The sequence below is a fragment of the Hirundo rustica genome, chromosome 19 (assembly GCF_015227805.2).
Source record: "Hirundo rustica isolate bHirRus1 chromosome 19, bHirRus1.pri.v3, whole genome shotgun sequence".
In the NCBI taxonomy this organism is placed as follows: domain Eukaryota; kingdom Metazoa; phylum Chordata; class Aves; order Passeriformes; family Hirundinidae; genus Hirundo; species Hirundo rustica.
The window spans coordinates 3,648,080-3,662,366 of NC_053468.1; the positions used below are offsets into that span (position 1 = coordinate 3,648,080).

Consider the following 14,287-nt stretch of genomic DNA (forward strand, 5'->3'; position numbering starts at 1 on the left):
AGGGTCTACGGTGCTCATCGATTTTAACTCCCATATAGATCAGCAGTTTTGACAGACACGCACACCGTTATACAGAGGCACCCAGAAATCCAGCATGGAAATTTGGCTTTGATGATGTAATCAAGTTGAGAAAAAAGGGAGAATCTAAATTAAAGTCCAACAATTCCTTTCTTCTATACAGCTTGTATGAACAAATATGTTTGCCATTGCTTAAACATTTAAATCAGCTTAGCAGGCTTGAGAAATTGAACCATGCAGCTGAAATTTGACGTGCCCAAACACTGAGACCCTCCCAGCATTAACCACAACGCTACGGAAGAACCACTAAGAAAAAAGTAGTGGCATAATGCAGGCAAATTCCATTTTGAGACCCAGGTTCTACTTTCAAGACTTGTTATAAAATGATTTCCTTGGAACTCATGGCTGGCGATCATAATCACTTCAGATTTTAAACCCTCAGTGCAAATCTGGCACTCAATAAACCTTATAACTAAAATGAATTAGAAGCATCTTTAGGCTCAGCAAAAAAAAGATCTTGGCACGCGGCTCACATTGCCTACGAGGCAGGTAAGGACAAATATCAACACTTCACCAGCATGAGCTCATCCTGCAGGCACAATCTTCCCACCAAACGTGCTCAGTGCCACTCGTGCTGGCTCTGCTGTGCCAGTTGTCCCCACACTCACAAAGCAGATGCAAACTGCTCCTCTCCTCAAGGTCTCGTTTTCTTGTGCGGCACAGCCACACCAAACAGCTCCAGAACCAGAAGAAGCCTCCCTTACCAAAAGGCCTAAATGCCAGAAGCAGGAGGCACAGGCAATGAAATGGGAAAGCAGCAGGAATAGGTGCTCAGTTTTCCATGTTTCTATAAAAGCAAGTGATAATTTAAAATCTCCAGCAGATATTAAAGTAGGAGGGCAATGAAGCAAGAGAACAGATTGCATGAAAAGGAAGAATTGCCCTATGGAGATTGTTTGTGACCTGTTTACCATAAGTAAATAAATAAATGAAAGCAAAACAACCCCCTGAGGTGACAGTTTGCATGAGGGACATTAGTGACTGTCATGTGGAAGCCTATAGAAACAACTGTCATTACAGAGCAAAGGATTGATTGGCCACACAACAGGAACTCGGGAAAGAAAGCAGATGTGAGAGAAGGTAAGAGGAGGATTTGTAAATCAGGACAGCAGGGAAGTCACTCTGAATATTGCCCAACTAACACCACTGCCCTGGTACACAGCAGCTGGCGGCTGAGAGGAAAATGGAGCAGTTTGAGACCACCATGAAATGAAGAGAGAAGACACACACCAGTTCAATTCTTTCTACTCCACACTGAACCACTCAGCAATTCTGCCTGCTCCTGTGGCAGGTGGAATATCACCATTTTGCATCCTTCATTAGGTTAGTTAATTCACTTGCTGACAGTATTGAAAGAAAGGCCAAGTGTTGTCTCAGCCAGAGGGAGCGACATTTTCCCATTCCTGCAGGAGCCCACTGTCCAAGGAAAGCCTGGGCTGTCCCTGCCTGTGGAACTGTCCTCTATTCCCTGATCTGAGGACACGGCTCCAGAATAAATCTTATTCCTTTCAGTTCCACTAACATCCACTGCTATCAAAAATCAGGAATATGTTATTTTGGCCTCTTTGATGTCACTCAAACTGTGAAAACAACAGCCTAAGCATTTTGCCCTGCTGTATCTCGGGGAGCTGAAAACCTTTTACCAGCAAGAAACTCTCACAGCAGTTACCATGGTGACTCTGGTAATAGATATTTAAAGGCAGCTCACTCATAATCACATTTATTAGATATCAGGAGGCTTTAGTAAGAGAGGCACAAAAAGCTTGAAACCAGGGAGCCGACCAGGCTTGGTGAGGGTATAAGAAATTTAGGGGGAGGGATCTGCTTATCCCATCATTTAGCTGGACACAAAGGGCTCCTGTTCAAATCTGGAACAGCACTGAAGCTTGCAGAATAAACTATTTTTAGTTTGTCATTTAAAAATTGGTTCTGAAAGCCTCATTTCAACTGTGGTACTTCAAGACATCCTTTCAGAGTGGTCACTACAGAAATATAAGAAACAGCTGTGCCATAGCTTCATCCCTAATTAGAGCCAGGCTGCTGGGAATCTCCTGGTCTGCCATCACCTGGAAACTCAAATCTGGATAAAGATTTGAGGAGGTACGTTTGGTTACATAAATGTTAAATAACTTATTCCTTTAGATTTGTGTCCACAGCTTTCCAATCCACTGGAACACAACCAAGAGAATCTGCAGAAGCAGATCTCCAGATAGGGAGCCACTTCACCAGGCTGGCTAAGCCTGTGTATCAGTCATCAAACTGAGATTTCCATTCTCTTTCTGCTGCATATTTCCATGACAACTTTCCTGCAGTATCAACTTCTTTCTATTGGAAAGGTCTCTCAAAGAGAATTTAGGCTTCTATAGCAACAGCTGAAAGCCCTGGGAGATGATGATGCCTGAAACGTTTTTTTAGACCACACCAGTGTGCCTCAAATTTTATAGGTAAAAACAAAAATATGTACAATATTGGGCAAACTGTGAAGGGGAGAAGGAGTACCTTGCTGAAGTGGAGCAAACACAAAGAAACCACTTTCAAAAGGCATGCAGAGTCTGAGATCTAAAACTTTAGGGAGAGCAGACAGGATCAAACACTCATCTTGAAAAGCCACATCCTGTTCCTTCTCTCTGAGTTACAGAGCACAGTCACAAGGAACAAGTCTGCTGATCCTAAAAGGAGATTTTAGTCCAAGACCTCTTTCTCCAGTCTATTTTATATTGACCCAAAGCAAAAAAAAAAAAAAAAAAAAAAAAAAAAAAAAAACAAGGGGGGAAATCAGTGAGTCAGAATATCTTTTGAGTATTAACTCCAATATATTTGTCACCTACCTATAATCTTTTTCTTAGTACTTTAGCTGTTTGCCATGGTAGTGACACAGTCTTCTCCAACACTTAAAGCTACTTTAGAAGAAAAAAAAAAAAAAGAAACACCAGCTGCACTCTCAAATAAATTTGTTAAAAGCCAAGGAAAGTACAGAAGCTGAAGCAGCTTTTCTCCACTGAAATTATATCTGTTTCACAAAGCACTTCACTTCTCCAGTGCACTTTCAAACCTAAAGTCTTTTGAAGAAAAAAAAGACAAAACAGTACATTCACAAGCTCAATGACAAGTAGGAAAGGATTAAATTTAATGTATAGATGAGAATCCCATAGGGTGGAAACAAAGCCCAGCAGGTCCCAGCACCTTCCCAGCCACTGGAAACCTCTTTGAACACAACAGGTGAGATCAGCAGCGTAAACACCTGTGAAGCAGCCCCACTTCCTTCTGCTTGTGGTGATTAAAACTTTTCCTTTTTTTCATTAAAATACCCATTAATTTATCTCCTCATTCACCCCTACAACATGACAGTTCTGATGAGGAAAAAAGGTACCCACAGGTAGGAATGAGTGAAAAAGAATGGATTTGATCTTGTTGACTTCCACCTTCAGTCACTTCTTGCCTGGCTGGCTAACTTCAGAAAATACTCTGGAACTGGCAGTTTGACAAAATAAAAGTTGAGGACTGTGAAAACTTATTTTAATTTTTTTAATAGCGCTGCTAGAGTCTATTCAAAACCTGGGAACTCCACAACCAAGACATATGCGAAAGCAAGATTTCTGACAAACCCCTCATTATCTCCAAGATTTACCCTGTCTGGTGAATACTGAAGTGTGGGAGTCACTGAGTCACTGTAAAGGTCAAGTGAAACGCAATTATTCAGTGTCACCATGTGCTGCCCTCTGCTGAAACAGACACCGAGCTCCTCGGAGCAGCACAAAAGCTTGGGATCATCTGCGCCCGTTGCTGCCGTCACACTCGCCCGAATGCAAAATGTTTCATTTTGTGGGACTAGGCAAGGATAAAAATAACCTGAGCTCTTGCACTGGACTGAAGAGCTCCAGGATAAAAGAGTGGCTTCGGGGACAGCAGCCAGGGAGATGGAAGAGGGGCGGATGCATCAGCTGCACACTCGGCAGCGATGAAGGTCCACAGGCTTGGAAAAAAGAAACAGCTGAAAGTTTCATTTGAACATCTTGTTTATCAAAGATGTGTTGAATTCTCATATTCCCTCTCAAATCCTTAATCCTCCATCTGATTTCACCCACACGAAAAATCTGTTCAGGCAGATGAGATTAATCAAATAATCGGGCACCAGAATTTGTTCGTATGTAGAACATGGAACAACATGAATGGGAAGAGGAGAAAACTATTAAATATCTAAGGAGGGAGGAAAATAACATCTACTTACGTATCAATATCCATAAATAAGTATATTTTATAGAATCATATTTACAAAATTCTTGCTTAAATATTTTATTTACAAACAAATAGTAACCCAGCATTTTCTCCAAAACTCAGGGGAAAGAAAGTCAAATCCATATTTCAACTATACATATAAACTCTCAACCCAGCTGAAATTCCCAACCCAGCATATATGGGTTTTTTTTCCCTTTAGGCCTTTGGAAATTAGGCTTTGCTGTGTGACTTCGAGATCAGCCCAGCAAGGTTATTTTGGATCAAGAAGATTGAAATCTTAAGTTGAGGGTTCCTTAGGGAGATCATCCTGCCAGCAACCTCCCTACCTTGTAAAGATCCTGCGGTAGTAGATTTTGACCACGTGCTTTTTCACCGGTTTTGACCTTAAAAAAAAAAAAAAAAAAAGGGGGGGGGGTGGTTAGAATACCCCCAAACAAACAAATTAAAAACCCAAGGACAAAAAAACAAGAGAGGGAATAGCAGCGGGCCGGGGGGCCCTGCTGGTGCAGCCAGTAGAGGGCAGTGGGATTTAGAGGAAAGTTGTTGAACTTCGCCTAATGATGTATTTAATGGGATAAAACCATCCTTTAAATCGTTATTTGAACCTACCTACACTAAGACATAAGCAGGACAGAGGGAAAAAAGGACGAAAACAGAAAATAAAGTTTATTACTTTGGGACCGCTAAAAAGTTGCGTTTCAAGATATCAGGAAGACTTCATACCAATGCATCATTTACTTAATTTTTAAAGTAATTTTCATTTAATAAAATACAATAATTCCACGCATCCTATTGAAACCAAGACAAGTATTTCTCATAGACTTTAAAACCTGTGGGTAACTTCAAACAGAAAAATACCGAATAAGAAGAAAGGTATTTTCAAGGCACTCCTATTGTCACACGAATAGGAAAACTAGTTTTAGTCCGCAAGAAGAAGAAAGTAAAGCAGGTAAAGAAAAAAGCAACGCAAGCAAGGAACACAGATTTTTTTAATGCTCACTGCACCTTGCTTACCAAAAGGAAAAGCAACATCTTTTTACCTTATGACCAAACAGAACAAGCTCCCCAGAGCTACACGATTTGACACGAGTCAAGTCCGCATTTTGTGGCAGAATATTGTGGATATTTTCAGAGCCCTTTTGAGCTACACATGTCCCGAAGCAACACTGCTGCTCTACACCAGAGGAGCCCGAGCTCTCCCCAGAGAGCACCCGGGGATGTCCCGGTGCTCCGGCGTGTCCTGGCACAGCGGGGACACCTTTGCCAGGCTCCGGTGCCTTGGGCCGTGCAGCCCCGGGCACGACCCGCCCGCCCGGCCGGCCTCGGCTGCCCTCAGAGCCCCGCGGGGGCTGCGGGAGCCCGGCTGCCCTCAGAGCCCCGGCTCGGCTCCGGCGGGACGGTGCGGGCACGGGCAGCGCCCGCCCGCCCCGTGCGGGACCTGTTGCCCTCAGACACCGGCGCGGGGCCGGAGTCAACCGCCGGGAGGATGCGGGGACACGGCGACACCTCAGCCCGCTCCCCGCACCTCAGCCAGGGCACAGGGACTGGCTCCCGCACTGCGGCACCTCGGCGCTCCCCCAGCACGGGGATGCCCGGCGCGAGGCTGCCGGTTCTCCCCAGCCCTGTCAGTCCCGCCGCGCTGCCCTCACCGCCCCGCGCTCACCTGCAGCCGCCGCCGCCGCATTCGGGGATGCTCCGCAGCCGGAGCCCTCACCTCACCTGCACCGGCCGTACCGGCCGCCAGGGGGTTGGCACGCGGCACGCCGGGTAATGTAGTCCCCCGGCTGCCCGGGACGGCCAATCCCCGCGGCGCGCCGCGGAACATGCCGGGAGTGGTAGTTCTCCCCGAAGGCGTCGGCGCGGGGCAGACTGGGAGGTGTAGTCAAAGCACAGGGATGCGCGGCCGGCTTCCTTCCGTTGCGGAACTACAATTCCCGTGCGCCTCCGCCGCTGCAGCTCGAGAGGGCCCGGACGCGGCGGCGAGCGCCCGTGGGTGTGCAAGGCCATCATGGCGGCCCCGCCGCCCTCCGGCCGGGGAGAGCCGGCGCCGCCGCCGCTGCAGTACAGCCTCCTGCTGCAGCACCTCGTGGGCGACAAGCGACAGCCCCGCGTCTGGGACCCCGCCGTCTTCGGCGGAATCCCCTGCCCGCCCAAGAGCGAGGAGCAGAAGATGGTGGAGCGGGTCATGGAGAGCTGCGCCTTCAAGGCGGCGCTGGCTTGCGTGGGAGGTGCGGCGGCTGGAAGGACGGGGCAGGCAGCTGTGGGGTGGTTCGGGGGTCCCTGTGGCGTCGGGACAGGGGCGGATGGAGAAGATGTTGCAGCCCCCGTGCTTTGATTTTCCTCCTAAGCCTTCTCCAGAGCCTGTCACATGTTGCAGGGAGGGATCGGTGTTTGCCTTCCTTGGAGAAGCACAGGTGCTCATGGCCTTTCCTCAGCACAGTGCAGGCTGTCACAAGCGTCCAGAGTACCGAGAGATTCCTGCCCCTGTCACAGTGCAGCACCTGCAGACTGCGGGAGCAGAGCCGCTTCATTGCTTGCGGGGAATGTGCTGCTCCAGCCCAGCCGAGTTCATTTCGTTTTGTTTCTCTTCTGCAGGATTTGTTCTGGGAGGTGCGTTCGGTATCTTCACGGCTGGCATTGACACCAACGTGGGGTTTGATCCCAAGGATCCCTATCGCACACCCACAGCTAAGGAGGTGCTCAAGGACATGGGGCAGCGGGGCATCTCCTACGCCAAGAACTTTGCCATTGTGGGTGCCATGTTCTCCTGCACGGAATGCGTGGTTGAATCTGTGAGTAAGAGCATCTCAACCATTAAGAAACGTTTTCTGGTACTCTTTAAAATCTTTTACCAGATCCAAATAAGTACCTCTATGCTCTTTGCAACAGGGCAATGGAATAGGCTGCTTTGTTCTTTCTTGGCCAGTAAAGATTTTCAGCTTTGAGATCTGCCTTCAGAGCTGCTGGTCTCTGACAGAATGCAGAACTCTTTTGCAATAGCAAAGTGCTTTTCAGTTTAAGTCCTGAGTGCATTGGCAAGCACAGACATTACTTTTTAAAACCCTAGCTACAAGTGCTTGTGTAAAATGTCAAACTGTAAGTTGCAACATGGTAATTTGAGTGTCTAAAAATTCCATATGCAGAAAGGGATCATTGGATGGAAGTTCTTGAGTAAAAGGCCAGTTTTCATCTGGCCCCTACAGCCAGAAATGATCCTGTGCAGCTCAATGGTAAATCCATCATCTGCTTTTTTAAATAGGAAAATTACCCTGTTATGAATTTGAGTCCTGCCTTTTAATTGAAAGGCACCATTACTTCTTAACTCATCTAGAAGAAAAGTGTATCTGCTTGCACAATGGAGCAGAACAAAGAGATCTGTGCTCTGGTGAAAATCCAGCGTGTCCTGGCTATAGAAATAGTCCATCTTTGTCAGCAGGTGCTGTGCCTGTCACCTGTGCCAAGGACCAGCTGCATGGCCAGGCTCAGGGCTGCTCTCAGGTAGTTACTGCACTTTTAGGCTCAGGGCTGTGTTCTGGGAGCTGTGCTGGCTCTCTTGAGGATCCTTCCCACAGCACTGCATTGCACCATATGGATTTGTCTTACCTCTCCAGGTTACCTGCTCCTTCCTCCCTTCCCAGCCCTGCAAGTTTGGGAGTGCAGGGCCATCTGCTGAGAGCAGAGGGAAGAACATCCTCAGCTGAGAAGAGGATGGAAGGCCGTTTAATCCTCCTTGCTGCTAGCACAGATGCTGGGTGTTCATTCCATATTTACTTGTTGACTCTGATTTCTAATTCCACAGTATCGTGGGAAGTCAGACTGGAAGAACAGCGTTATCAGTGGCTGCATCACGGGAGGAGCCATCGGCTTCAGAGGTTGGTGGTGCCTGCTGGGAACCGTTCCTGTGATAACTGTGATAAGGTTGAATTTGGTTATGCAGCACATGCTGTTCTTAGTGCAACACACACACTACAAACCTCTTTGCGTGGGGTTGTGGTGGAGCCAGTGTGAGAGCGTGCTCCGGCCTGGCAGAACTGTCAGCTCCAAGAATCAGTGTGGATAAGGAAGGGTTGGTCAGAGAGGAAAATCGACAAGATTCACTTGAAAGAAATATCAGGAGATGGTGGTGGCTGTCCACATTCTTCTGTGGTGACATGGGAGAGAGCCAAAAATACATACAGAACAACTCAGAAGCTCTTGTGTTAACTGAGCTCTACACATCTCCCATTTCATTGTCTCTGCTACTCTCCTTTGAAATTAGAACTAAAGAACTCTACTCTCTTCTTTTGTACTGTGTGTAAAATGCTTTTCTCCTTTCTCATGTATCAGTTCAAACAGACAATTCTGCTTACATACGAATGAGAAGGAGCACTGGGGTTTTAGTCCAGCAGCGCTAGTGGGGACTTTCCTTTAGTGGTAACATCTGGGAAAATCCCCAAGTAGGAGAGAGCTGCTCTGCTCATCAGAAATATCCAACTTCTCTCACTCTCCTTAAGAAAAAAAAAACTTGTCCTGTTTTATTGAGCATAAATGAAAAGACAGCTTTTGAAAGTGCTTCTAATTGAGCTTGTTAAGTTGTGTCTGTCCTCGACCTAATCCTCTTAGAGCTGTCAGAGCAATAGCTGCTCTTCCTATCCCTCCCTAGTCCCACCAAGCCACTTGCAGGGCTCAGATGAGAGCACAGTAAAATCAGCAGTGGCCACTGGAGGGTTCTCCTCTGGCCCCTGGGTGAGCCTGAGGCCACAGCACCCAGAGAGCAAATCCTGCTGGCCCCGAGGGCTGTACATCAGGCAGTGCCGGTGTCCCCTGGGAGGCCACTGCCAGGCTCCTGCTGGTGTGGGCTCTTTGAACCAGCACAAGTTACTGGGAAGAAGAATTTTTTTCCTGCTTTGTCTCATTGTTTCCCACCCTTGCCTTGCAGCCGGGTTGAAGGCCGGGGTGATCGGCTGCGGAGGATTCGCCGCTTTCTCCGCCGCAGTCGATTACTACCTCCGGTAACAGCCGGGTCCCTGGGGAGCAACGTTGCCTGTTCCAGTGCTGCTGCTGAGAGCCTGCATCACGGCACAACCATCAGGCTTACCTTTCCACTGCCTCTGGAGTCCTGGCCGGTGCGGGCGGGGCGGCGCTGGCCGCTTTCGGAATGACTAACAGCAACCTGGCTGCGAGCCCTGGCGAGCTGCTCCAGGCAGGCTTGTGGGAGCTTGGGAGGATGGAGCCAGGCACAGAGCAGCATCTCCAGGACACATCAGCTGACTGTCAGTTTCCAGGAAACATGCCTGGACTGTGAGCTCTTTCGATCCTCTGGGGCTGATTTTGATTAAGTCTGTTGCTAGCATCAAAAGAAGACAGGAGGACGATCTTCGAAGAGAAACGCACCGATTTAGGTTACCACATATTTGAAGGTGCTGCAAGTGTTTTAACAGTTACCAGTTTGCAGCTTGCTACTCTGTTGGGGAGAGGTAAGATCCTGTGGAGAAATAACTTTGTTCCAGGCTTTTCTTAAAATACCATCTGAAGACAAACCACCATCTGTACAACTTGTCTTATTTCAAGTACAGAGATGAGCGCCAGATTTCCTTACCATGTTTTAAAGGGAAAAGCAGAAAGGAATCCTTAGCCTTAGAGCTGTGTGGTTACTGGCAGATGATTTAAGGGGGAAAAAAAAAGAGGTTGTTGCTGAAGTATAATTCTCTGAAGCCACTTGGCTAGCCTGATTTAACCTCACTGTGGGAGTGCAATCTTGCTACTGCTTTAACAGCCCCAGGCTCACCCCATTAGTTCCAGCAGTTTGATAGTGAGACTTAGAAAGCAGAGTTGTGAGAATAAACCAAAGTTTGGCAGGTAACTGGGCACTCACTCAGCACACAGCCTGCTTCCCATCACATCCCTGTGCCACCTCCAAGTGCCCCAGTGTTACACAGGGGGAAGCAAAGTGTTATCTCTGCCCAACATTGGTGCTGAAATCAAAACATATTTGTTAGCTCAAGGAGCTGCTGCCTCTTTGTGTTCTATCTGCCCTCCTGCTCTTCTAACCAAACTGTGTTCTCAGATCTCAGAGGGTCGTTCTTAACCTTCATTGAGCCGCTCCATAAAGGCAAACGCTCCCTCTCATATTTTTGAGGCAGTGGCATTTCAGACGTAGTGCACACAACTAATAGGGATTTTCCCACCCACTTCCCCTCCTTTGCATCCACAGTTTGACATCCCAGAACAGTGACAGCCCTTGTTGACCTGGAAGAGCGATCCTGCCAGTGTGTTTTGGCTGATACACTGGTCAGTGGTCAGTTTGGAGGCACATTGGCTCCCATTCCCACATGGAAAGAAGCAGGGAAACAGTACCATGTGATCTATCAGATGAGGTTTCCAGATCTCCTGATGTCCCTTTGCTGTGCCTGTTCGGTATCCTCAGGCCAGAAGCTGTGCAAGTCAGCTGAATTTTAAGCTTCAGTAATTCTAGGCTGATTAAACAGGCTGGCTCCAGACAGTCCATGTTTTTTTCCTCCAAAATGCAAGGATGCAGCCCAAACCATAAGAATTCTCTTCAAAGATTGCCTGGCACAATGCCTGTGCTTATACCACTGGCTCGAAGTGCAACCAGCAAGAATTCCACGACAGAAAGCAGCTGTGATGCCAAGGTGATCAGTTAGTGCAAACAGCAACACCACAGGGCTTCTTTTGTGCAAATATCAGGGCTTTGCATTTTTATTAACATTTTTTTTCTCCTCACGAGGTTTTACAGCCATTTAAAGTTTATAATCTACAGAAATTGAAACAGAACACAAACAAAAATATATCCTTATCAACTTTTGAAAGTCAAATATTAATTAACAGTTCTATTCTACCTGTAGCTGCAAGAGTCCACCCCCCTCTTTTCCTTCCTGTAGGGACAAGCAAAAGCCAGTCATGGGGACAGCCACAGCCCGTTGTGCTGGGCAGTGGGGACCGGGCCTCCAGCCACTGTCGTGGGGGGAGATTTGGCTGTACAGAGTCTCCATCTGGAATGACAGCGTGGTGGACAGAGACTCGGACACATGTAACAAATCAGACACACACAGGGATCCGTTGTGCAGTCAGATCTAGAGCTCGGCCTCCTTTCTGGGTCCAGGGCCAAGACAGACACCTGGTTATTTTCTGCAATGCTGTTTCCCTTCTGTTTAGCTGGTAGTCAAGAGGAGCAGGGTCTGGAGTGTGAGCCCTTTGGAGGGGGACTGAGACCTCCCCTCCTTCGTTGCTGGTGCAGGGCTGGCAGGTGCTGCCTTCCCCAGGGAGGTGGCTGAGGACATACCTGGTGCATCGGTGGCTGGGCTCTACCTGGAACAGTCCGTAAGTCGGGAGGGTAAAGGCAACGCCGCTGTGAGGGACGCGCTCGGTCACTTCTCGTCCATCTCCATTTGGCACAGGAGAGCACAGGGCCAACGCAGTCAAGGAGGTGGGGGGGCTCTTCCCACAAGAACATGGACTCAGCTCACAGAGCTAAAGGTTTTGTGTCCCAACAGGTGCCAACACCTACGTGGGAGTGTGGGGGACGTCCCGGGAGCCGGGCACTTGGGCAGCTTGTCCTGCCTTGGGACATGATGTGACAACTCCAGCCATCAGCTTGGGAGGGGTCAAGAACCGGAGCCACTAACAAACAGACCTGAGCTGGCTGGGCACGGCTAATCCAGCAGCAACCACTTTGGGAGAAAGACATTTCTGCCTTCAGTCACAGGGGGCCATGAAGGCTTTCCTGCTCCCCTCCTTCTGTGCTGGTTCCCAGGCTGGGTGACCATCCAGCTGCTGCAGAGCACTTGCCTCTGGCAGCCAGGCTGCCACCGAGGCTGGGCCACGTGCTGCCCCGTGCCCAGTGCAGCAGGGAAGGCCAAGGAGGGGAAAAAACATCTCCTTGTCCCCATGGCCACGGGAGGAATGCTGGTGCCACGGCTGGCTGTGCCACGGGGTGCATGCTGGGCTGGCAGGGGCACGAGTGCCTCGCTATGGCAGAGACAGAACTGTACAGCAGCTACCCTGTTCCCCACCAAATTTCCAAATTTGGGAAATTTGGGACCGCATCAGTGCTAGATCAGACGTGGGGTCAGCCCATGGTGCAGAAAGCAAACCTGCCTGGCTGGCCATCCCTTCAGCCTGCTGTGGACCGAGACCAGCACAGCACCTCTGGCTCCAGCCTTGTGTGAGGGGTAACCCATAACAGCACTCAGAGGTGAAATCCAGCGAGGGGAGGAACCGCCACGCCACACACACACAGAGGCAAAGCACCGGGCTGGGGCTGGAGAGGGGACTGGCCTGAAAACACCCAGAAGAGCCGTGGCAGGGAGGAAGCAGCACCCCGCTCCTCCGCTCTCGTGCTCGCAGGTTTGCTCGGGCCGCAGCGGGATCCAGGCACAGGGTCCAACATTTGCACAGGCAGCGAAGCCAAAGCAGAGCTGGTCGTCACCGGGGAGGGAGGCCCGTGTGCTCCCGGCCTCGGAGCGGGCTGGTGCTGCACATGCAGGCGTGGGCAGGGAGCTGGGCAGCAAACAGGCACTCGTGCGGCACTGCGGGCTTCAGGCGAGGGGTGCCTGGTAGGAGTGAGCAGGCAGAAAGGAGTCCAGGAGAAAACTTGCCAAGGGGGAAGCCTGTGTCCACGGCCCTTGTCAGTCACTACCTCTTCCGTTGAGCAAATATACATAAAAACAATCCTTGAACACAAGAAGGGACATAAGACACGACTACTTTACAGAGAGGCCCTGGCACCTGGTGGGCCCGGGCCACTGGAACGTGATTGTACAGGAGCTGCAGGCAGCAGCATCCTGGGTCTGGGCTGGTCTCCCTTGGGGGCTGCGATCCAGTCCGAGTCCCCCAGCAGGGAGCTGGAGTGTTTGCAGCTGGTGCCTTCTGCCTGCAGGCTACACGTCCGTGGAGAAGTAAAGTGTGTTGCGTTTGAGCTCCGTGAAGGAGATGGGAGGATGCTGCAGGTAGTAGAGAAGGACCTGGACCTGTAGAAGGTAAATGGAGGGTGTTACTACAGAAAGGGGAAGTGCTCCCACCTCCCAGCTTGTCCCATCCAGCAAAAAGTAACAAATTTTTACCCGTCTGTTCACCAGACAGGCAGGTGAACCCCTCCAGTACCCAGCTCTTACCTGGGCCATCACATCGTGGGACCAGATGTCAGAGGCCAGGGTGAGGTGCACCTTGCTCTCCCCTTCTGAGGGTCTCAGCAGTGTTGGCCCAAAGACCGTGGCCAGATTGTGGAGAGACATTTTGTTGATAGGCTCCTTTTCAGCCACCCTGTGGGGCACAGGGAGAGAGGCAGCGTCAGCCCCTAACAGCGTTCAGGAGTGGGGAGCCATGGGGTGATGCGGCGGCCGAGGGCTGCTCTCCCTTCTCCCAGCAGCAGTGGGGCACCTCCAGCTTTACACTGCCCTTTGCAGCCCTCAGAAAAGCCAGGTGCAGGGCAGGGAGCTCTGCCCCCTTCACGGCCTCCACCGGAGCCGCCGGGCCTGGCCGGGAGCCCCGGGTGTGATGTGGCAGCCACCAAGCGCTGCAGGGCCTCCACCCTGCCCGAGCCTGCAGGGCACAGGGGGCTCTGCACCAGCCCCTGCCCCCTGCACCCACTCCCCTCGAGGCTCCCTGCCCCGACAACCCCGTGGGAGCCCTGCCAAGCACCGAGGAAGCAGGACCCACAACATTGCCATGTTAGGAGGCAGCTGTGCTCCCCGGCACGGGCTGCTCCCTTGAGCCCAGGCCAGGGGAGCAGATGTGGGAACTGGCTGTGCCCGGTTCTCAGGATGGAAATGGATTTTTCCTTCTCCATCCCCCAGCATCAATCACTTTTTCTGTTTGGTTTTAGCCAAACCAGAGGAATAAAAAAAATCCAAAACCCCCTGCATGATGCAAGTAACATGAGCTGTGAGCCCTAGTCCCAAGCTCTGGCCAGGATCCGTGTTCTCTCTGCTGCCCTTCCACAGCCCCTGCTTTCCATGGGTTTTGGGCCCTCATA

At 50.1% G+C, this 14,287-nt stretch overlaps 3 protein-coding genes across 11 annotated transcripts in view; 1 reads left to right on the forward strand and 2 right to left on the reverse strand.

The window, feature by feature from the left end:
* SPECC1 (sperm antigen with calponin homology and coiled-coil domains 1) overlaps window positions 1-6,059 on the reverse strand; it is a 92,912-nt gene extending 86,853 nt beyond the window's left edge. For 2 of the 6 annotated variants that reach the window (XM_040082879.1, XM_040082886.2), the window contains exons 1-2: window positions 5,978-6,059; window positions 4,641-4,697 (exon numbers count right to left, since the gene is read on the reverse strand). The gene's annotated coding sequence lies outside the window, so the exon portion shown is untranslated. The remainder of the gene's footprint in view (window positions 1-4,640; window positions 4,698-5,977) is intronic. The other 4 variants (XM_040082880.2, XM_040082887.1, XM_040082884.1 and 1 more) reach the window with 4 other exon arrangements.
* Window positions 6,060-6,275: 216 nt separating this feature from the next.
* TIMM22 (translocase of inner mitochondrial membrane 22) lies at window positions 6,276-9,836 on the forward strand. Its single transcript, XM_040082230.2, has 4 exons — window positions 6,276-6,542; window positions 6,910-7,106; window positions 8,114-8,186; window positions 9,233-9,836. The coding sequence occupies exons 1-4, from the start codon at window positions 6,323-6,325 to the stop codon at window positions 9,307-9,309; spliced, it is 567 nt and encodes a 188-aa protein (XP_039938164.1). The 5' UTR covers window positions 6,276-6,322; the 3' UTR covers window positions 9,310-9,836.
* A 1,152-nt stretch (window positions 9,837-10,988) lies between these two features.
* The window catches only part of ABR (ABR activator of RhoGEF and GTPase), a 38,155-nt gene continuing 34,856 nt past the window's right edge, over window positions 10,989-14,287 (reverse strand). For 2 of the 4 annotated variants that reach the window (XM_040082226.2, XM_040082227.1), the window contains exons 22-23: window positions 13,428-13,575; window positions 10,989-13,283 (exon numbers count right to left, since the gene is read on the reverse strand). In XM_040082226.2, coding sequence (XP_039938160.1) covers window positions 13,194-13,283; window positions 13,428-13,575 — 238 coding nt within the window. In that variant the 3' untranslated portion in view covers window positions 10,989-13,193. The remainder of the gene's footprint in view (window positions 13,284-13,427; window positions 13,576-14,287) is intronic. The other 2 variants (XM_040082228.2, XM_040082229.2) reach the window with 1 other exon arrangement.

Bases quoted from the DNA above. Each gene is read 5' to 3' on its own strand.
- TIMM22 (XM_040082230.2), top strand. From the start codon at position 6,323: ATGGCGGCCCCGCCGCCCTCCGGCCGGGGAGAGCCGGCGCCGCCGCCG. The intron at 6,543-6,909 runs GTGCGGCGGCTG...TCTCTTCTGCAG, and splicing joins GGCGCTGGCTTGCGTGGGAG to GATTTGTTCTGGGAGGTGCG. The intron at 8,187-9,232 runs GTTGGTGGTGCC...CTTGCCTTGCAG, and splicing joins AGGAGCCATCGGCTTCAGAG to CCGGGTTGAAGGCCGGGGTG.